General features: G+C 35.1%; 2 protein-coding genes across 3 annotated transcripts; both read right to left on the bottom strand.

Moving 5' to 3' along the window:
* Positions 1-19,192: 19,192 nt before the first annotated feature.
* On the bottom strand, positions 19,193-20,354 carry LOC122197255 (uncharacterized). 2 transcript variants are annotated; one of them, XM_042900807.2, is made up of 3 exons: positions 20,224-20,354; positions 20,080-20,149; positions 19,193-19,812 (listed from the first exon to the last, which is right to left on the bottom strand). In XM_042900807.2, exons 1-3 carry the CDS (start codon positions 20,347-20,349, stop codon positions 19,748-19,750), a joined length of 261 nt encoding a protein of 86 aa, XP_042756741.1. In that variant the 5' UTR covers positions 20,350-20,354; the 3' UTR covers positions 19,193-19,747. The 2 variants fall into 2 exon arrangements, with proteins under 2 accessions (XP_042756741.1, XP_042756740.1); XM_042900806.2 differs by having other exon boundaries at positions 20,002-20,149.
* A 115-nt stretch (positions 20,355-20,469) lies between these two features.
* On the bottom strand, positions 20,470-21,571 carry LOC111891577 (uncharacterized). Its single transcript, XM_023887632.3, has 2 exons — positions 21,345-21,571; positions 20,470-21,247 (listed from the first exon to the last, which is right to left on the bottom strand). Exons 1-2 carry the CDS (start codon positions 21,511-21,513, stop codon positions 20,763-20,765), a joined length of 654 nt encoding a protein of 217 aa, XP_023743400.1. The 5' UTR covers positions 21,514-21,571; the 3' UTR covers positions 20,470-20,762.
* Positions 21,572-23,664: the final 2,093 nt, after the last annotated feature.

The following is a 23,664-nucleotide window of genomic DNA, read 5'->3' on the forward strand; positions in this document are numbered from 1 at the left end:
TCAAACAATATGTGCACATAATTATCATACGCTAGTATTCGTAACAGTCAAACCGATCTAACATATCAAATAGCATAACAACATCCCATAATCAGGATACCGATCTAACCGAAATCTAACATAGCAACCATCCTAAACCAGGATGAAATCTAGCATATTAGTAACATAGCAACCATCCTAAACCAGGATGTATCTAGCATATCAGTAACATAGCAACCATCCTAAACCAGGATGTATCTAGCATATCAGTAAAATAGCAACCATCCTAAACCAGGATGCAAACCATAAAGGGTCGGCCTTGGTGACTTAGACCCATTGATACAGTGAGGATAAATCACCTCGCAGATGTCGACTCGAAAGGTAAACTCCAACTCTTAGATCACTTGACACAGGCTCCACCACCTATTATCATAGTACAACGTACTCATAAGTCCTTAACCTTTTTTAGGTACTCCATAACCCACTAGTCAGCCCCTGGTCAAAGTCAAAGTCCTCAGTAAAGGTCAATAGTCCATGTTGACCTCAACTCGCCGAGTACCCTCGGCTACTCGCCGAGTTCCTTGAAGCACATTCCAACTCGCCGAGTCATCGAGTGCCTCGTCGAGTCCAGTCGATTCTCGATCAAACTTTAAGGCCACACATCGAGTTTCCTCCTTGCAACTCGACGGATACACACACATACATACCCTGGAGGAAACTCATCCTACTTGCCGAGTTGTTCTTCAACTTGTCGAGTCTTATGGCAATCTTAATCGGACTCGCCGAGTTGTTCATCCAACTCGTCGAGTTCACAGCCATCTTCATGCGACTCGCTGAGTCAAACTTGCGACTCGTCGAGTCCATTCTTTAAATAGGGTGCAAAACCCCGGGATTTAGGGTTTCATCTGCTAGCTCCTACTCCCCGAGTCCCAATATGGACTCGTCGAGTAGGTCACTTAACTCGCGATCCCACCCCGCTACTACTCGACGAATAGGGCAACCAAACTCGTCGAGTAGGGCCTAACCCAAGAAATCTTATTTACAACAATACTTGAGAATCGGGGCGTTATATTAAAGGTCAGAATGCTCAAACGGACACAAAATGTTATAAAAGTTAGCAAAAGCAAGTTTGACTAGATTGAAATGTAGGGTTTGTATATGATAGAAATTTCGGGTTGTCACAGGACCTCATCAACTATTGTTCAGACTATGAGGTGAGTCTTCCTCACTGTACTTACGGGTCGAAGGCACTAAGGTTGGCCCATTGGATTGATATCCTCGTTTACCATATGTTGTTATGTTATAGTGATTTGTTAGATCTGTATCCAAGTTTATAGGGTGTTGCTATGCTGTAGTGATCTGTAGATCTACTTGTTTGTCTATTGTCTGATTATATGTTTATCTGTTATGTATATGTTGACATATTTTTAGTTTTGGTTGAGGCTTTACTGCTTTGTGTGTGAGCCAATAGACCGGGGGCATCCTACCCGATGATTGATTGGGCCCGAGCGTATTCCATCCCGAGGATGATTGGACCCGTTGTATATTAGCATTCCAACCAGGGGTATTCCATCCTGAGGATGACTGGACATGGAGGTTGACTGGGCCTGGGGTATTCCAACCCGATGGTTGATTGGACTCGACATGTTGTTGTATATGTTATTTGTTTGTATGTTGGTATGTTGGGGGAAACTCACTAAGCTTTGGCTTACAGTTTTAGTTTGTTGTTTCAGGTACTTTTGATGATCGCGGGAAGGCGAAGGCGTGACCGTACACATCCTCTGTTTATGGCTTTATTATTTTGGGATACTCTTATATCGATAAACAATTTGGAAACAATGATTTTGTAAATATTTTATGACTAAGGATTGTTTTTTTTTAAGTTTAAATTTGTTGTGATTTTTGAGTCGCTATAGAAGAGGTTTAAGTTGTTTAAATATGGTGAAAACCCTAAAAGTTATTGTTTGCCTAAACCATGCGTATGCCCAGCGTACTCCTACATACGCCTAGCATACGTGGGTGAAGTCCACGATCAGCAAAGAGCTAGTACTCTAAGCGTACTCATAGAGTACGCACCGCGTACTAGCCAAGGACCAAAAAATAAAAGGAATTTTGCAATAAGGGCTACAAGGAAACTTACCAGAATACGAATGTTACATGGAACCCCCAGATTACACCACGTAAATTCTAAAGGGCAAGGTTGAGCCAAAGACTTGAAACAAGGGAGGCTAACGAGAGGCAATTCTGGAGTATTCTCTTTTTGTTTTTCTTTCATTTACTTTATTTTCTTTGTGTTGCAATCTTGTTGAATCTTTTGAAGGGTCTCATTCCAAACAATTTTCAAATCTAAAAGATCTAGTCGTGTTTTAAAAACTTGAAAAAATTTCATATTTGTAATAATTTTAGAAAAACACACGGCCATATGTCAAAACTCACGATCGTGAGCTATGACCATGACCTTGCTTTGAAGATTTCAAAGAAAAAAAAATCATGCATAGCCATAAATGAAAACGCACAGTTGGAAGTTGGAAATGCACAATCTTCATTTTGGTCGTGCGTCGGTGTCGACGTTTTTAAAAAAAACGCATGGTTCATTCCAGGATCACACGTTCAAACATCGAAAACGCACGGGCGCAAAGTGGGTCATGCATCGGTATCACAAATCTCGAGTTTTCGAAAAATAACTCACGGGCTGGGTATTGGGTTGTATTTCGATCTCACGGTCATGCGTTTTGGTTGGGTACTCATTTAAACCAGATTTTGACCACTCTTGGCTCATACATACCTCACGATCATGACATCTCTCTCTATAAAACACTCTGCAACCGAAAACCCTTAAACCATCATAAAAATTCGATTTTCCTTAAATTGCTTCAAGATTAAAACCTTAAAGTATGAAATTTTTGGTTCTTAACTTATCTCCATCAAACCCAAGGTCGATTTCCCCCATAGAAGTAGAAAAATCAAAAAAAATTTAAAACCCTATTTTTTTGTTTTGCAATTTTTGACTTAACTATTGTGTTCGGTTTCAAGATTAAGCTTGGGGAAGGGTTTTGAAAGGAAGATTGTAAGACTTTAACACTAATTGTGCATTCCATCATTTAATAACCCAAGTTGGCTAGAGGTTGAAGATGAAGTGAAACATCAATCAAGCCTCCTAAATACAAGCTTTTAATTGGTACGTTCCTTCCACGTTTCAAGTTTTATGCATTAATTTGACGTTTGTTTGACTAGAATTGCTAAAAAAAATTATTGTGTGCTTTGCATAGTTGTACTTCCGTGTTTTAATAACATTATGAACAAGCGTAAGGCTCCAATTATGGAATTTGTATCCAAGTATGGTTCCACAACAATGTGCACCGTACCAAAGAGGATTGTGAGCATTACCGTCGCCTCAAGCACCTTGATAATTCTCAACAACGTTTCGTACATATTCCTACTCTCCAAGAAATAGGAGTCTATGATGGTGTTTATTGGCTTTTTAGAAATATCCGTTGTCAGAGTGTGCTAACTTTGGCACCAATGGACTCGTTTAAAAACATCACTCTTGAGTTCTTACAAAGTTTTGCATTCTTAGAAAACACTAAACAATTCTCATTCTGTATCTTATAAATCTAATCATATGTGTTTATGACATATATCCTTAATCGGACCTTTTTGCGGATATAGGAGAACATGGTTCAACTAATCAGTTTTGGCATCGGCCAACCAGGTTCATCCTCAACATAAGTGGTTCAGCTTCTGCCAAGTGGTTCGACCTCAACACTAGTGGTTTGGATTCAGTTAATCAGGTTCGGCCGAGGCCAACCAGGTTCATCCTCACCATAAGTGGTGCGACCTCAGTCAATAAGATTGCTCTTTCCCAAGACAACAGGTAGAACTTTGTGCTCCTTCCTAATAATCAATTCTCAGTCAAGTTGTTCCATCCCAAGAAAAACAAAACCTTAACTCATACCTTCCTCCCCAAGGTAAATCTTTACCTTCCCGAATATATATATATATATATATATATATATATATATATATATATATATATATATATATATATATATATATATACACTTCGAGATAAGTGATCCTTTCTCCCTCTCTCATACGAATCGAAATCGAATTATGATCATCGACTAATTCAATCATCGGAGGGTTTTCCTAGGACCGGTTCCCAGATAACTCCTGACCAGTTGTGTTGTATTTCAGGTAGGAAGTTTCAGATCTCTTTAGCATTGTAAAAATCAAGATCTTCATCGAGACCCGGAAAATCTGATATTCAACAAGTGGTGTCATCTATGGGACCTCCATCAAACAGCCACTGCTTCACGAGGTTAGATATGTTCAACTCGTAAAATATCTCACGGATCTGTTATCTAAAGCACCTTCAACTGAGATGTTATCCCAAGAGCTACACACGATCAGAAAGGATTATGACCATATTCTCTTCCCCTGTTCCTTGATATCGACTTTCCCGAAGAGCTACACATGATCAGAAAGGATTATGACCATATTCTCTTCCCCTGTTCCTTGATATCGACTTTCCCGACATTGAAGATGCAATCTTCACTCCATGGTTCTCAAGCTTCACTGTGGTTTCATTCATTGTTAAATCACTCTTCCTGGTAATGACGAAAACAATTTCCGACAAACACCTCGAAATTCACCTAAAGATCACCAAAGGTCCCCATCTCACACAACAATGGTGGTGATAATCTCGATCTGAAGCATTTTGACAGAACCACAAATACATGGGGATTTTACAATATTTGCTTATTCTATGGGAATGCAAGTAGAGACCCACGTCATACTTAGCCCAAAGAATGTTGGATTTGTAGAAATTCATGAACACAAGTAGAGACCCATATCATATATTTAATCCAAAAGAATGTTGGATTTTTAGACCATCTTCAACCCATAAATGGAGTAAATAGTGTTTCATCTCCAATTCGACTTCATTTTCTACCCCATTTTTTACCCCAAAAAGTATATTATTAGAATATTCCATTTTTATAGCTTATATACATTGTCAAATACACCCCTCTACTAATTAAACTCTATATTTATGATTAATTAATATAAATTAGTATATAACATGATATTATAAATATTAAATACAGGGACGGATCCAAGGGGATCCCGGGGTAGCCCGGGATACCCCTCAAATTTTTTTCGGTAGTGTAATTTTTGTTTACGTATCCCTAAAAAAATTCGGTATACTGTATATATACGCATCCCTCCACTTATAAACACAAACAAACAGTTGGTCTGTTGGTTAAGGCGTTGGCTTATTAAAGTAAAGGTCTCAATATCATTTCTTGCTTCTTACATATTTTTTGTTTACTTTTGTTTTATTTTCCCAGCTATTCTATCCCACATTGCTAAACACATGTAAACTCAACCATTTTTTTCTATTATATAAACCTGTTATCCTCATGCTTTATTTGATATCTACTTTGAGTCTCACATCGATTCAAATATCAAAATATACTTCAATTTCAAGTTTATATAACAAGACTTGAGGTTAGCTAAGGATTCAATTAAGATTTGGGTTTAAAACCGAAACCGAACCGGGGAAACCCAAGCACCCCGGGAAAAACATTGGGTTACCCTAAAAAAAATTGGGATACCCCTTTACTTTGATCCTGGCTCCGCCACTGATTAAATATTGCATTTAAATTATAATTAGTAGATAAAACAAACTAGAAACATATAAAATAAAAATGAGAGGGACTAAAATTGACAACCAAACTTCACCTTTATTTTTGGAGATATAAATAATATTTTCCTATATATGAAGGTAAAAATGGAATAAAGTTGGAGAAGAATGAAAGAATAAATGATGAAGAAATGGAGTTTGAGGTGAGTTGAAGATAGCCTTGGAAATCCATCGATGAGAAAGAAGATGTGTTTTGGAAACATCAAAATATTGAGAAACATCAAAATATGTTGCGGTTGAAAAGGCATAAGACACATATATTTGTGTCACCAATTTCTTCCAAACCATTATGCACAACCTGTTAGTACATGTGCATCACGGAAACAGTTTGAATGTTGTTTAGCAATATTAAATCTGGAAAGGAAAATTTCCTTTGACTTAAACGACAGCGTTTTGCTTAGCTGTATGAGAAGCATCTGATGGATCCGGAGTCACACCTTCGCCATCTCGCCTTCCCGTTATCTCTGATTCTAACTTCACCTCTTAATGATGCAAGGACCTTGGAAGGAAGACCCAACAACAGCACGTTCTATTTCACTGATTAAAGATTTGGGAAGGAATTGGTGATGTTTAAGTGAAAGGTAATAAAAAAGAGAGTATGTACAACAACTACGTTAGTATCCAAGAAATTACTAACCTATTCAGATTCAAAACAAGAACAACCCAGCTTCAGCACTCAACATTCATAAGGATCTATTTATCATAGTAAAAAAATGCTCCATTGGCGACAATGCCGACTACAGCTGCATACCACTTTGATAGATTAAGAACCAAGACCAATCCTTTCCCTGATTAATTTCGTTAGATTAAGAACCAATTCATGTGCTTCCTTCGAATTAAAGTATCAGCATCCTTGTAAGCATCTGTAGCTTTATTCCCAGGCTTCAATGCAACAATAACAGCTCCATGAACTTTTAGAAGAATCTGATACATATTACTCTGAATAACATCAGATTTTATTCGAAATGCACAAATGGTCACACTGACAGAAATAATCTTCATTACGGGAGGCTCTGGGTCCTAAAATTGCAATCTCGGTGTCATCCATTAAGTTGCAAGATCGAATAATTTAACTTGTCGCTCCCTCAGAAAGATCTTTGGCTATAGCCAGGGACATCATCAATGGAATTCTTTGATTTACCTCAACAAAGAGCATCTACTATTTCATGCCTACATTGAATCACATTGAATCCCACAGTCGGCATGACCATCTTCCTTCAATCGCTCAAAATATAGAAAGAGAAGTTGTTTAAGAAAATAGTCAAACTGCATCCAGCTCAAAGTAATCAAACGTTCTCTGGTTGCGCCTGTTGTAAAGTTTTCCTGAATTTGAAGATTGTTCCAGATATATCGATTTTAGAGGAAGGTTTGAAGAATCCAGAGCTACTTCGTAATACATATCGCTTAATTATGACATCATATTGGTCATAAGGTACATTTTCCATATTTTTAGTACATTTTCAACAATAAGCGAATGCGAACACACATAAACAAGGTGCAATTTATACTGCACATTTGTCACAGCAAAGCACTTTTGTATGTTCTGATTATATGTTATATTGTTTGAATCTAATATTTTATTATTACAATGAATTATAAATCTAGTACATTGAATGATAAATACATTGGTTTATACCAAAGCCACCATGGCTCATCATCATGGTTTGGCATAGCGATGACCATCGACCCAATGCCATGGTTCAACCTATAAAGCCACCATGGATCACTATGGTCTGACATCATTTAGTGTAACCATCGGCTGTTGCCATGGTTCGACCTATAAAGCCACCATGGCTCATCACTATGGGTTAACATATCGAGTCACCATCGGCTCAGTGCCATGGTTCGACATAATAAAGCCACCATGGCTCATCACCATGGTCCTATATCATTTAGTGTAACCATCAGTTGATGTCATGGTTCGACCTATAAAGCCAACATGGCTCATCACCATGGTTTGGAATATCGAGTCACCATCAGCTCAGTGCCATGGTTCGACATAATAAAGCCACCATGGCTCTTACACCATGGTCCGACTATGTTAGGTTACCATGACTTGCACATAATGGTTCGACTAAATAACCAACCACCATGGTTCTTACACCATGGTCCGCCCGTGTTAGGTCACCATGACTTGCACTTCATGGTTCGACCAATTAACAAGCCACCATGGTTCTTACACCAGACTATGTTAGGTCATCATGACTTGCAGATCATGGTTTGACCAATTAACAAGCCATCATGGTTCTTACACCATGGTCCACCTATGTTAGGTCACCATGACTTGCACGTCATTGTTCGACCAATTAACAAGCCACTATGGTTCTTACATCATGGTCCGACTCTGTTAGGTCATCATGACTTGTACATCATGGTTCGACCAATTAATAAACCACAATGGTTCTTACACCATGGTCCGACTACGTTGGGTCATCGTGACTCACGCATCATGGATTGACATAACAAAGCCACCATGGTTTGGCTAAGAATATATCACCACGGTTCTTACATCATGGTTCAACCAAATACAAGCCATCATGAGTTTCACACCATGATTCAGCTAAATATAGGACACTTTGGTTCGTACACCTTTTGTGCTAAATTTAGCAAAGTATAAGTCTGAAGCCGGATTAGAAGTCGATTTCTTCCTACTTCGGATCTGGGGGACTTAGTGGGCCATTCCTTTCTCAAGGCGATGCGATCAATGATTAGTTTTTCGATACAATTGGTATTCAATACATTTGATTTATCTAAACTTTATGATCACACAAAGTCATGAATAGAGTATATCATAACTCTAATCTTGTTCACGTGTGAATGAAGACATTTGATTGCATACGCGACTAGTATAAGTCCAAAGTAGGATCGAACATCGAGTCACTCCTACTTCAAACTTGGGGGACTTGATGACATATATCCTTGATCGGACCTTTTTCCAGATACGGCAGAACTTGATTAATCAAACATGGTTCAGCTAATTAGGTTCGGCCTCGGCCAACGAGGTTCATCTTCAGCATAAGTGGTTTAACTTCAGACAATCAGGTTTAGTCTCGGCCAAGAGGTTCATACCAACTAGGTTAATCCTCAGCACAAGTGGTTAGGCTTCAACCAATCAGGTTCAGCCTTGGCCAACCAGTTTCATCCTCAGCACAAGTGGTTCGGCCTCGACCAATCTGATTGCTCTTTCCCAAGACAAGAGGTACAACTTTATGCTCCTTTCCAATGAAAAACTCTCAATCAAGTTGTTCCATCCTAAGTAAAGAAGAACCTTAACTCATGCCTTCCACCCCAAGGTCAAGGAAATCCTGACTATATATATATATATATATATATATATATATATATATATATATATATATATATATATATATATATATATATATATATATATATATATATATATATCACAAACATACACCTCGAGGTAAGCGATACTCTCTCCCTCTCTCAAACGAATCGAAATCGAATTATGATCATCGACTAATTTAATCATCGGAGGGTTCTCCTAGGATCAATTCTCAGAGAATTCCTGGTTGGTTGTGTTATATTTCAGGTAGGAAGTTTCAGATCTCCTAAACATTTTCAAATTTGAGACCTTCATCGAGACCTGGAAAATCTGAGATTCAACATGTGTCATTAGATGATATTAGAAGGTTTGTAGGAATTTCTACAAACAATACTTATGGTCTCTAATTAAGATATAGGCGAGAAAAAAATAAGCTTTTTAAAACCAAGGAGTTTTGGAAGGAAATCTTGGGGTTAGATGAGTATGAGATTTGAACCGCCAAAGCTTCTTAAATCATTCATAAGGTCTTAAGGGTGTCCCTCCAAATTATCTCTAATGTTGTCTTCCCCCAAGAAGACGTAATGATCGGAAACACAGGTACTAAAGAATCATATCCGAAACGCACTTTACATCAGCAGCAGAATTGGCTTTGTGAGCTTCAGCTGAAGATAAGATTGCTTTGAGAGAATCTGTCGACTACAAGTGTTTGTCCCTTAAAAAGAACATGCAGTTCTGAAATCACTTCACCTTCCTTCCTTTTGTAAACAATGCTCCAGTGCTTCTTTTGAATGATCCCTGCCTTCAAATGTTCGATGTCTTCCGTTTGTTTGTATGGTTTCAGAGTAGGCCTCTTCTTCAGAACGGCAGCAATCTCGACATCCATTTTCGCAATTTCAAGGATGTAACACTTGATCATCCACTTCAAGTGTTCAATAATGGGCTCATATTTTTTGACATCCTTCGCCACAATGTAAAACAGAGATAACCAATCATAAGGGTTCATGTATGGCAGATCAGCCAAGGTGAACTCGAGAAGAATGTGATTGGCACCTCGGAATCCTTTGAACTGAACATTCAAGAAGTCTTTTTTTGAATCAGTAATACAACCATCAATGCCATAATCCTTTTTAAACTCCATGTCTCATATTGCGATTTTGCAAATTTCAAGTAAAACGAAAAGAGCTTTCAGTTTACACCATTACCAGAGATCACAGATTTCTCAATCTGTTCGAAGTACAGAAAGAGAAATTCCCTTGGACTAATTGGAAAATCAAATTGACACTCCACATCATTAGTAATGTCGAATAAGATTGTTGGCTCTAGCCAGTAGAGATTCGGATCATTAATGGCTTCCTTCTGTATACGCTCATGAGACCAGGCAGGAAATAAGGATTTTTAAGTTTCAAGAATTAATTTCAAATTCTTGGCTTTAGCTTCTTCTACCTCAAGTTTCTTCCGGAGAGCATTGAGTTCATCAATCTCTTTGTCTCTTTTCTCTCTAGCAATCATTTACAATTCAAACATCGTCAGATTTTCATCATTATCTTCTTTAGAAACAACTTTGCCTTTATGTTTTTCCTGATCTAGAAACTTCATTATCCTTCCGATCAGCCTCATTCTTTAAGTTTTCTTCCTCGTCTCACTGGGAAGTCTCAATTAGTGTTAATCAGGTTTATGAGCAATCCAGGGAAGGCTCATTGGGAAGCAGTCAATTGGATCATGCGATACTTGAAGGGAGCAAAAGATATTTTCCTGGTGTATGGAGTTAATATGAAAAGTGACTTGGTTGGATATGTTGAATCTGATCATGGTGGTGATTGTTGAAGTATAGGTTACGAACATGTTAACATATTCACTTGGATCGGATGTGCCATCAGTTGGAACTCAACGTTACAAGATATCGTTGCTTTTTCTACTACTAAATATGAGTACATGTCTATGAAAAAAGGAATAAAGGAAGAGATATGGTTGCATGGGCTTATTCAGAGTCTTGGTCTGAAGGTGGAGAAGCATTTCTTGTAGTGTGACAATTAAAGTGCATTGATTCTTGCAAAGAATCTTGTGTACCATGAGAAGATAAATCACATTGATGTCAGGTTGAATTCCATTCGGGATATTCTGGAATAAGACAAGTTTTCAATACGGCAATTTGATACCAAGTTGAACCCAACAAATATGATGACAAAGTCGTTGCCCATGGAGAAGTTCAATTTTTTCTTGCACTTGGTTGATTTTTTTAGGTGGTAAGCCCCTTCGGGGCTTGTTGGAGGGCAAGGAGAGGAAGTTCTTGTTTAAGGTGGAGTTCAGAGGATGCTCAAATCAAGGTGGAAATCTTTAAATGTGACCTGAGCATTTGGAGCATTCTTATGGAGCATCTAAGTTTAATGGAGCAGTTGAAACTCACATGGAGTATTTTGAGCAACTTGGAGAAACTTAGATTATTTGGAGCAACTTGGAGCAATTTGGAGTATTTGGAGCAACTTGGAGCATTTGGAGAAACTGAGAGCATTTGGAGCAACATGTTGCGCTATGCTTGAAGAAGTTGCACCACTATGGTTGAAGTTACACCGCTATGGTAGAACTTGCGCCAAATGGGAAGGTGTTGTGCCAATCTATTAGAAGTTACGCCATTTTGGAAGGATTTTGTGCCAAGTGAAGATGTTCTTCCAAATGGGGCGGATGTATGCCACCCTTGCATGAGATGGGCCATCATCATGCAAAATGTGCCATCATGGTGCAGGGTGCGGTATGATGAGCCACATGTTCTATGAAGTCCTCTATGATGCTCAAAATTTGACGATACTAAAGGAATACATCATGTTGTGTCACCATGATGGATATTGGGTCACTAGTGTTCATGATGCGCCACATATGCATCACGATGTTCCACTATGGCTCATGGTGCTCCATCATGTGCGTTACTGATACTTATGTGTTGTATGTCATGGATGAATGTTCAAGAAGATGTTGCATGGAGGAAAGTGATTGGTTGACATCTTTCATAGGCCTATGGGCCAATAGGTTTGGCCTATTAGGGTTTTAGGTCTGATCCCTCAAGTATAAATAGAGATACATGTTAAGTCATTTGGTGTGTCTTGTATTCTAGAGTAATAGGCGAATCTTTGTTGAAATTGTACTTGTAACCTCTGTTTGAGAGCTTATAAATAAAGAATACTCCCCTCCTACCCGAAGACGTAGGTCACCTTGAGTGAACCACGTAAATACTATATCTTGTGTGCTTTTAGTTTTGCTTGTTTCTGTTTTACTTCCTAACATTTACATTACATGTCTTAGAAAATACGAGAATGATGTAGAATACCCATTTTGGTTACATAATGTAAGTATGTGACTACTATGAGTAAATAAAATGAAATACATTGCCCATGTTGGTAACTGAAGTTAGATAGTTTGTTATTAACCACAATTTGTCCTCATTTCAATCATCTCTTTATTACGTGTTTCCATTTACGCAAAATGAATGTTATCATAATATGCACTAAATAACATTAATACCTTAAAAGATGGAAGTATGAACTATAAAAGATAATTATTTAAAAAAACGTTTTCAAATTCTTTTAATAAGTTATTGTAGTTTATAGAAAAGTACATTCTTAACCAATAAAAATGTTTTCAAAACATCAAGTATATTTTTTCACATTGTGTTTTTTATATTTGGTGATAAATATTTTGCATGTTTAATTAATTTTGTATATAATTTTGAAACGTTCACAAGTCTTTATCGTTCTAAAAAGAGCTTGATATTGGTTAACACATATGGTGAGGGGATACTGACCCACTTAAAACCATGAGTGCAAAATAATGCTAACATGTGAAATGCGAAAGGTGCTCATTTCCAAACTCATGTTTACTGAAATGGTTGATAATTTTTGCAACATTCTTAAGCCGCTTTTATCATTTACAATTAGGATAAGGGATTGTAAGGGTAATCAACTTTCACTTTTGTGTAGAGTCAATCACTAAACTTACTTTTGTGCTTGAAATACCATTAAACTTGTTGAAATTGTTCAAAAAATACCAATATGACCGTCTATAGTTGATTTTGCCAGATTTTGATGTCTTTTACGGCCAAACATGAGTTTTCCAGCCAAACATTCTCTAGCAAAACAATTTTTTTCGGCGATTGAAGTTCTTGAAGGTGGAAACCAGATGGAGATATGATTGACTGTGTAGACATCTTTCATCAACTAGCTTTCGATCATCCATTCCTTAAAGACCACAAAATCCATGTTCCTATTTCACTCTAATGATTTCGATTTCATTATGTTATTCATAAAACTCCCCATTATTAACTTCTCCTTTTTTTCGATTTCATTCAGATGAGGCCAAATTATCATCTAGAAGGGTTTTACGATTCCGAAAAAGTCAACACATAATCAAAAGAAAGAGAAAACACAATCAATCAACTATAGCATGTTAACAGTATGTGCCCTGAAGATACAATACCCATAAGAAGAACAAAAGAAGATGATGTTCTTTGAGCTAGTTATGTGAAAAGATATGTGAGGAAACCCTAATTCGATTTAAAGAACAAAAATACACACATAAATGCCATGTCATCTCCTCTTCTCCCATGTCATTAATCTTAGGCTAGGTCAACAATTGTTTAATCCAAGTCATCTGTAACGTCCTAAAAATTCATAGAAAAATTTTCATTTTTAAAACAATAATCCATACAAAAATTTGTTCCCAGAACCATTCAAGGTGAAATGTAGTATTTAAACACCAGAGAAATGTAGTATTTAAACACCAGAGTAAAAATCACAATAAACAATGCGAAATAAACTCTGGGGGATGTTGTGTAGTCACGTCGGGGCTTTTCTTTCATACCGAAAGTACCAGAAACCATAAACGTAAAACCCTAAGCACAAACCTTAGTGAGTTCCCCAAAATACCACATACCATACATATCATTAGGCCTAGCCCGCATAATGGAACCAACCCATAATAATAAGCTTAGCCCTTCCTAATCAGTGGGCCCAACCCAACATACAAATGTGCCTAGCCCGTCATATAATGTGCCTAGCCCAACATACAAATGTGCCCAACCCACTCATGCAATTGGGCCCAGCCCTACCTACATGTCAATAGGCCCAACCCAACATACAAATGTGAGTCACAAAGACAACTAGCATCCTACATCACACATTCCAGTGGGCCGACATTGGTGCCTTCGACCCACAAGTATAGTGAGTAGACTCACCTCATGCTGAAGATAACCGCAATCTCACACATGCAGTTTCTACAAAAGCTCCTCACATTGAACACATCAAAACCAACCGTAATCAATAATTAGGGTATTAACCCTTTGCCAAAGGTCCAATCTGAATTCTCTCTTACTAGGGTAAAAGACCATTCTACCCTTTACAAGCTAGACCCAACCCAAACATGGCCCAAGGCCCAAAAACGGGCGAAGAGCAATTCTGGAGTACGCCCTGCATACTCCTCCCTTACACCATGCGTACTAAATTTTCCTGGAAAAATAAAATAGGACAACCTCGATACGCACTGCGTACTAAGGGGTTACGCCCTACGTAATCCCTTTGATGCCAAACCCCACTTTTAAGCTCTTAATTCATTAAGACTAAACGTCCAACTCATATATCTTAATCTATGGAAGGTCTTAATTAATAAAGTCGTCAACTTTAAGCTTTTGCATGGCTTAATGGAGCATAAATTCAAGGCCTAGGTCCAAATCACGTTTAATGACTTCAAAACCTTGCATGGGTAAAAAGCAACAATCAATACCTCATTTTTATGACTTAATTCCTCAGAAATGACAAGATATTACCACCACAAGCTCTAAAGTAGCTTTTACTCATAAGAACCAAAAATGGGGACCAAAAGCAGGAAAAACTCTAAGCTAGTCTAGATTAACGCCATAGAACCATAAAGGTGAGAACTTTATACCTCCAGAAGTTTGCAAAAGAGATGAAAGTCCTGGATCTTCAATCTCTAGCCGCAAAAATCCTAAAAGAAAGACTTCTACTCCTTCACCATGCACTAAGAACACACAAAAGAGGCTCACACAAGCTATTCAAGGATTAGGGTTTCGAAACACTGCTTGGGGAGGATGGAGGCTGAACATGGAGAGACCTCAAGGGACTTAAGGTCCTTAAATAGGGGCTCAAACCTAACATTTAGGGTTTGGGATCTGCATAAGTACGCCCTACGTACTCCTTACGTACGCCTAACATACTCGACAAAGTCCGCAGTCCATTTAATGAATTACGCCCAACGTGCACCTAGTGTACGCCCTGCATAATTCAAAATCCCGAATTCCACTTCAATTTCAAACAATTATAATTTCTTTGTTTCAGCTCCGTTTTTTGGCATTCTTTAGGCATGAAAGGTATTGAAGAGCCCCACAATCCTATCTAATTTCCTTTAACTTAAAAAATACTGAATTAAAATCCTTAATTCATGAAAGAAGTCTAAAACATCACTTTCTCATTTTACCATTTGACTCCAAAACACGAACCGAGAGCTTGGATCACATAACCAATATTATATACATCCAATTGGGTCTAAACCCTATTCCTTTGAAGCCCAAGGCCATTGTTTGATCCCTTTATTGACCATGATTTCGAAATAAGAAACTTCTCAAAACAGGATATTAAATCATTAGGTAACCCACAAGAATCGGGTACCACTAGGTGGGATTTGAACAAAAGCTATAATTTGATGGTGTTTTTTTATACAAAGCCTATACTTGGATGGTGTTTTTTGAACATGCAAAACTTCGATGGTCGTTTTTGAATGTTTTTAAAACTTTCTTACCCTTGTAAGTCATTTCCCATAAGTTTTTGACTATTATTAAATTAAAAAAAAATTGATAAACTTTCAAAAGGATGCTACTTTTTTATTCTTGCAACCATATATTAACATTTGGTGTCTCTCGGTATTGGTTTCAAATGCTTAAGATTTTTATTGGAATGTGATATTTTAATTTAGATTTTTGATTCATCCACTTCAAAATATAATGATTTGATTTTTATATCCTCACTCTAATTAAAAAGAAAGAATCGTAACGAATTGCATAAGAATCAGATCATCTTATTCTTAAATAGATTAATCAAATTCATAAATAAAAATATCACCATTCTCTTTATTACCTACATCCATAAAATAAAATATATTATGAGCGTGTTCGACAAAATTAGTTGGTAGCAGATAACTTGTAGCTTGTAGCGTTTTGTTAAACGCTACATGAAGTAGCATTTGGATTTGGAGCATTTTGTTTAAACTAAATGCTAATAGCTTGTAGTGTCAGACAAGACTTTTTGTTCAAAACGGAACGCTTTGTCAACCGCTGGAAGTTAGAAGCTCTCAAACGCTCCGTGTCAAACAAGCTATGATATTTAGTATTTTTTTTTAAGTTGTACATAGGGTCTTATGTTAGCATGCATTCAAAATTTAAAATATTGGAGGGCTTGGAGCAAATATATTCTAAATTCTTAAATGTCTTCTTCTAATGTCTATGTCATGCCTATGTGAATGATACATGAATGGAGAAAGGTTCCCTTCGATTTCTCCATACAATAAATACGATGCTTATTTACAGCCAATTCTCCATCTCTCATTCTTCTCCTAAAATAAAATTAACAATTTCTAAATATGGGTTTGTTTCACATAATTCTTAAGGAGTCAAAGGAATTAAAAATTAAAATCTATTGAAGATTGTGTTTGGGTTACCAAAGCCCAAAGAAATGGAATTAGATATCCATAATTACCATTTAAATTTCATATTTTTTCACCGTGCATCAAGAATGTAAATTCAATTCTTTATTTTTATTTTAAATTATACAATCATCCTCCTCCTACTACTATGATATATATATATATATATATATATATATATATATATATATATATATATATATATATATATATATATATATGTGTGTGTGTGTGTGATTTTTGCCTCTGTTTTTTGTTTTTCATTTTTGCCTACATGAATTTTTTTTGTCCCATCTTTTTACCATTTATGTTTGTTTTCTTGTAAAAGATGAGAAAAAAAATCCTTAAATTATTTAAAATTCATAATTAATAATGAGTAATTTCACAAAATCAAATTGACAAAGTGTTTAGTTTTTTACTTCTCTCTACATTTCTATTTGATAAACTTGTTTTTTTAAACGACTAGATAATTCCTTTTTGTACTACATTTCTATTTGATAAACTTGTTTTTTTAAACGACTAGATAATTCCTTTTTGTACTAACAGCATGTACCAACTAATTACAATTGAAATTGCAACAATTCAAATTGTTAATGATCCAATTTTACAACATTATCAACTATGGAATGAAGTTATGGATATATACACTAAAATCCTAATATTTTCATCGATTTGACAAGAAAGTCCTAAACTTTATTCTTTTTTTCAGTAAAGTCCAAATTACCGGCAGTTTTTGACACTTTTACCCTTTTTCTGGTTAGTCGGTAATTAGGAATTTTTTATCAAAAAAATAAAGTTTAGGACTTTATAATTTATTGTCAAATCGTCAATTACGACTTTACTGTCAAAAAAATAGAGTTTAAGACTTTCTTTTCAAATCGTTGAAAATATTGGGACTTTAGTGTATATATCCCTTTTTTGGTTAGAAATTTAATGGTATGATACTCTTTAAGCATAAGAGTTATTGAAACTTTCTCTAGTCGGCTAGATCTTATTGAAATCTTTAGCGTTTGCTTCTTGTTAAATCGTTTTTTAATCTCAACAAACAGACATTGAAAAAATGGAGATAATCAAAAAAGAAAGAAAGAAAGAACCAGGGTTGTGTTGACTTTTTGCAGTCCAAAAAATGGAGAAATAAGAAACCGGAAAAAAAAAAACAAAAAAAAAACAAAATTGCCCTTATGTCCCTTCTCCACATTCACACATTTTTTACTAGGCATGTGTTTGTTTGTGTTTGTATAATATGTCCCTGCTTTTTAGTTCAAGATTTTGTGACGAAGCAAGAAGAATGTTTTACAAGTCTTTTCACCCTTTCTCACTCTCTCTTTTTCATATGTTTCTCATGATCGTGATTGTGTCCAGGTAAAGATGATGATGGTAAGAAAAACGGTGGTGCTGCAATAAAAGTCATAGTTAAAAGTTCTTGGTTACGAAAACACACAATTAAAAAGGGATATATCCCTTTTTGTTAGAAATTTAATGGTATGATACTCTTTAAGCATAAGAGTTATTGAAACCTTCTCTAGTCAACTAGATCCTATTGAAATCCTTAATGTTTGTTTCTTGTTAAATCGTTTTTTTTAATCTCAACAAACCGACATTGAAAAAAATGGAGATAATCAAGAAAGAAAGACAGAAAGAACCAAGATTGTGTTGGCTTTTTGCAGTCCAAAAAATGGAGAAATAAGAAACCGAAAAAAAATGAAATTGCCCTTCTTTTCCTTCTCCACATTCACACATTTTTTACTAGGCATGTGTTGTTTGTGTTTGTATAATCTGTCCCGACTTTTTAGTTCAAGATTTGGTAACTAAGCAAGAAGAAAGTTTTACAAGTCTTTTCACCCTTTCCCGCTCTCTCTTTTGCATATGTTTCTCATGATCGTGATTGTGTTAGGGTAAAGATGATGATAGTAAGAAAAACGGTGGTGCTGCAACAAAAGTCACAATTAAAAGTTATTGGTTACGAAAACACACTAAAATCCCAATATTTTCAACGATTTGATAAGAATGTCTTTAACTTTATTTTTTTTTACAGTAAAATCCTAATTGACGACTTGACAATAAAGTTCTAAACTTTATTTTTTTGACAAAAAAGTCATAATTACCGGCTAACCGGAAAAAATGGTAAAAATGTCAAAAACTGCCGGTCATTTGAATTTTACTGTCAAAAAAATAAAATTTAGGACTTTTTTGTCAAATCAATGAAAATATTGAGACTTTACTTTATATATCCCATGAAGTTATGACTATTATTACATGGTTTTTTATCACGGTATGCAAGTTACTACAAATATACACGGGGAATAAACCACATATCATAAACATATAACGTGTATGTGTTCAACAAAATACATGATAGTTATTTTTTTAATTCAAATTTTGTAGAAGAGTTCAATAAAAAATGTTGTAATTAAATAAAACATGATCGTGCTTATTAAAAAATATAATTAGTAACAAAAATCATTATGGATATTTCTATCTTATTACAAAATTTATTTTCCAATTCCTTTCTAAAATCAACAAACCAATAGAAAACATATTTCATTCCATGTCAACCAACCGCGATGTACATTGAGATTCAAATTCCTTCATATTCCAATTCATTTCATAAATTTCATTCATTTCAAAATATTCTGCAAACGCCCCTCTAACTTACCACGTCTTAAATCTACACTTTATCCTAAGTAGGATTAGATTATTATAACTATCAACGCACAGGGTAAATGACATCTTACCATATACTCCTTATATTTTAAGCCATAGGACTTTGGTATTTCATCTTATATTTTGTCTCATTAAATTCAGTCTTTTATTCTCAGTCTCTCGAAGTCTCAAAGTCTCGATCTCAGTTGTCTTTCTGCTCTATTTTTGGGTTATCCCTTCCAATTCCAATTGCTACCTTTCCACCAATTTTGATTTTTCGTTTTCCCAAATAGAATATTCTATATTTATAACAACGGTCGTGCCACGCTTTCCGACTCCCACCACTTAAAAATGGCCCAACTCCAAAAAGTCCAAACCGCAAAACCCACCATACAAATCTTCAATCAGAATAAAATGATCCACCAAAATATCATCTATTTTCCATTTAATAATATTCCACCCAAAACAATCGACTCCTCGTATACTTTGATGACTTCAGCTAAAAAAAACAAACTAAATTTAGTAAATTCTCAACATTAACTTTTTGATAAATCTGTTGTAAAGCACATGCTATGTTTGCTATAACATAAATTACGACAGTTTCTCGGTAAAAAAAAAAAAAAAAAAAAGTTGTATCAATATTGACAGAAAATGAAATATGAATATGCAAAAAAGTGAAATTATTTACTTTGTTTTTGATCGTTCATTTTATCGATGCAACTGAATCGGACCCACACGGAATGAATGTTATGGTTACGAGGTGTACCTGCAAGCAGCGTTGGATGATCATATCTCCATGGAATTGCAAGCGAAGGATAATGTCCTGATTCCTGAACCTGCAATGATTCCAGAAATATTTTTAAATTGAAAAAGATAAGATCAGGAAGATGATGATGGAAAGAAAACAAACCAGACACACAATAGTTAGATAAGAACAACAACCAATAATAGGAACACGCAACACGTATATGTACGTGGAGATGTTGTAATGGGTAATGGAGGAAGAAGATAATGATAATAACCAGTCACGAAACATTACAAAATCTGATCATCAATTCATCGGAAAACGACAAAGAGAGCCTGAGAAAGATCAGATCAGATGAGGTTATGGAGGCGACAAGCAACGGGAGAAAATCGACGAAGAAGATAATCGAAATAAGATAAAAACTGACGATGCATTCACCAAAAGGAAATTTTGGATCCAAACTTAAGATTTTTTTTTTTTTTTCAATTCTGGAATTCCAGGATCTTAGAAAATACCGATCCGGATCTTAATATTATTTACAGTCCCAATCATACATCACATATCCGATATCTCTCACCATCATTTCCTTGTTTTTCGATTTTCTCCGTTATATTATCGTTTCATACTCTATTAGATGTATTGATTTTGGTTGTTTATATGAACTTCACGATACCAAAGTTTTTCTCTTTCCGGATCTTAAACTGTTATTGCCAATGGTTTCCATTATGAACGAGAGAAAACCGGTTGGAATTTCTATACTGATTACAAGGAAGCTTTCCGGCAGATTTGTTGTAGCAGAATGGAAGTTTTACAGGTGGTTTCAACGGTGCTGTATGGATGCACGCATTTGTGGCGCTAACAGGAAACCTCGAAGCCGGATAAAAAGAGGATGGAGAAGGAGGTTGCGGTGACGCCGCCTCAAGCGTAGGTGTGCCTGTGGAAGAACTAGATCCAGATCCAGAGGCAGAGGCGGTGGAAGGAGTCGGAGAGCATTTCTTTGGAAAACATAGAAACGCTCTGATTTTGAGAGTTGATGATTGTAGACAAGCTGCTCGATCATATTCCTCAACGAGATTCACAAGATCTTCATCAGATGTAATGGTAACAAGGGCATCTAAATCCTCCGTCGGCAATTGACACTTCAAACTCGCCGTCTTCCCGCACAATTCACCAAGTTTCGCCATCAATTCTGTAAATCACAAGTAAATTTAATCTCTCAATCAGCAATCCACATCTACTACACACATTAACTATATCGAATTCAAACAACAAAATCAATTACTAACCAGAGAACGAGATGGAGCGAGCAACGGCGAGTACACGTGTCTGGCCACCGTGATACCGAAGCTTGCCATCAGGATACCGAGGAAGAATCCTCCCGCCATAACTACACAGGAATTTGATTGTTGCGGCTGTGGTCGGAGGCTTCGGAGCATTGAGAGAAGGTCCCACCATTTTCGAATCGGTTAAAATGTTTTGAAGAATGAAGATTGTTTGCTTCTTCAAGCCTAAGCATGGTGAGATTAGCATCTTATTTATAGAGTTTTCGAGAAGATGTTGCGTATGGGTTGCGGAAATGGGTCCTACAAAGGGTCGGGTCAGTTAAGATTCCCATAACAGTAGGCCCTTGTTTGTGGGGTTTAATATTGATTATTCAATAAGCTTTTATCTTCTCAAACCTCCGTATCCAGATAACTGGGATTGCATTACAGCTGTAAATTACGCATCATGACTTGTACGTTGGTTTATATTTGGAGAATTATGGTATGGGAAAAGGATACCGTAGTTGGCCCTTGGTCATGGGAATTGGATCGATAACTGAAAAGCTAACTTCTCTTTTTCACTTTTAAAGAATTGGTCTCCTAACTAACTTTCACTTTTCACTTTTCACTTTTCACTTTTGTTTAAACAAACCTCAACTGAAATTTCTTAAATTTCGCAGTTTTTAAAATTTAAATATAATATTTCCTTTTTCTCTTTGATCATTTGAAAAAAATTAGTTTCAAAACTATTTCAGCTTTTCTCGGGTTCTTTGATTCGGGGATTCCCGGTTTCCAATATCATTAACAAAACACACTTAAATAGAAAATAAAAAAACATATAAAAAATATATATGAATCTTGTATGTTTCTGAGTTTAATAAATAAATAAAATATAAAAAGTAAACATAAAAAGAGTGAGAGAATAACAAATTTTATTGTATTTTTATGGTTCCATTTGAGAACAAGGGTATTAATTATCCCTTAAATTTATTGTATTTTAAGATTTTTAAAAATAAGGGTATTTTTTTATTCTCTATTTAAGGGTATTCATATAAATTTATTGTATTTTTAAGATTTTTAAAAATAAGGGTATTAATTATCCTTTAAAATCTAAAAATTTTCTTTTTCATTATAGGTTAAGTGACCAAAACATCCTTATGTTAAAATTTTTATGATTATATGGTATATAGTATCCTATTATATGGTACATATTACCAAAACTTTTTTATAAAAAAGTCGCATGTTTTTTAATGAATTTGTTGAAAAAAAAAATAAAAAATAAAAATTATCTTTTTTAAAAAAATTTCAAAAAAAAAAAATCAACGAATTTATTTAAAAACATGCGATTTTTTCATAAAAAAAATTCAAAAAAAATTATCTGAGGGTCTATGATATTAAAATATGGTAATATGTACCATATAATCATAAAAATTTTAACATAAGATGTTTTGGTAATTTAACATATATTAAAAAAAGAAATTTCCAGATTTTAAGGGATAATTAATAACTTTATTTTTAAAAATCTTAATTTTCAAAATTAATTCAAATTTAATTCTAATATAATTTTTAATAATATCCGATTTCATTCTGTTAGAATGACATAAAATCAACCATAAACTGGTAAATATATTTTTGATTTTATTCTTGTATAATATATATATATATATATATATATATATATATATATATATATATATATATATATATATATATATATAACATGCTTTAAGAATTATAGAACATATTATCAACACTAACATTTTATAAAGAATACAGGTTTTCTTGCACTAATAATATATCAAATAATTACATTTATGATTGTGATTAAAGAACATTCTTACATAATAACAATATTCTGAAAGAATAACAAGTGTAGTTCTTAAAATAATGACAAGATTCTTAAAATTTGAGTGTGATCAATTTTTGATTCATTCTTCAAGTCTTTCATATCATGTCTTCAAACCATTCTTCAATCCATTCCTGTCACAAATGCAACAAAAACTAAGAATGGTTAAAAAATATCATATTCTTGAAGAATGAGTTTACTAAACCTGTTCATTCTATGAGAAAATATCATAGCAAATCTATTACAAAAAGGGCAAACACATATTCTAAAAGAATCATTAACTCTAAAGTGCAATTACCATTTATTCTGACAGAATATATATGTCGTTTTAAATTTTAGCAGAATGCATACAATATTTTAAATTGGCAATGTGGGCTGTAATTCTGATAGAATAATCAGGGCAACAACATTATCAGTTAATACCAATTTATCCATTTTACAAGAATAATCAAGTAACACATTGGATCATGAATGATTCAAATCCTTATTATTTTTTAA

The sequence above is a fragment of the Lactuca sativa genome, chromosome 4, assembly GCF_002870075.4.
Source record: "Lactuca sativa cultivar Salinas chromosome 4, Lsat_Salinas_v11, whole genome shotgun sequence".
NCBI lineage: Eukaryota > Viridiplantae > Streptophyta > Magnoliopsida > Asterales > Asteraceae > Lactuca > Lactuca sativa.

Bases quoted from the DNA above. Each gene is read 5' to 3' on its own strand.
- LOC111891577 (XM_023887632.3), bottom strand. From the start codon at position 21,513: ATGGTGGGACCTTCTCTCAATGCTCCGAAGCCTCCGACCACAGCCGCA. The intron at 21,248-21,344 runs GTTAGTAATTGA...TGTGATTTACAG, and splicing joins TCGCTCCATCTCGTTCTCTG to AATTGATGGCGAAACTTGGT.
- LOC122197255 (XM_042900806.2), bottom strand. From the start codon at position 20,349: ATGTTTCGTGACTGGTTATTATCATTATCTTCTTCCTCCATTACCCAT. The intron at 20,150-20,223 runs GTTTGTTTTCTT...GAATCATTGCAG, and splicing joins ATCTAACTATTGTGTGTCTG to GTTCAGGAATCAGGACATTA. The intron at 19,813-20,001 runs GTAAATAATTTC...TGTTTTTTTTAG, and splicing joins AATGAACGATCAAAAACAAA to CTGAAGTCATCAAAGTATAC.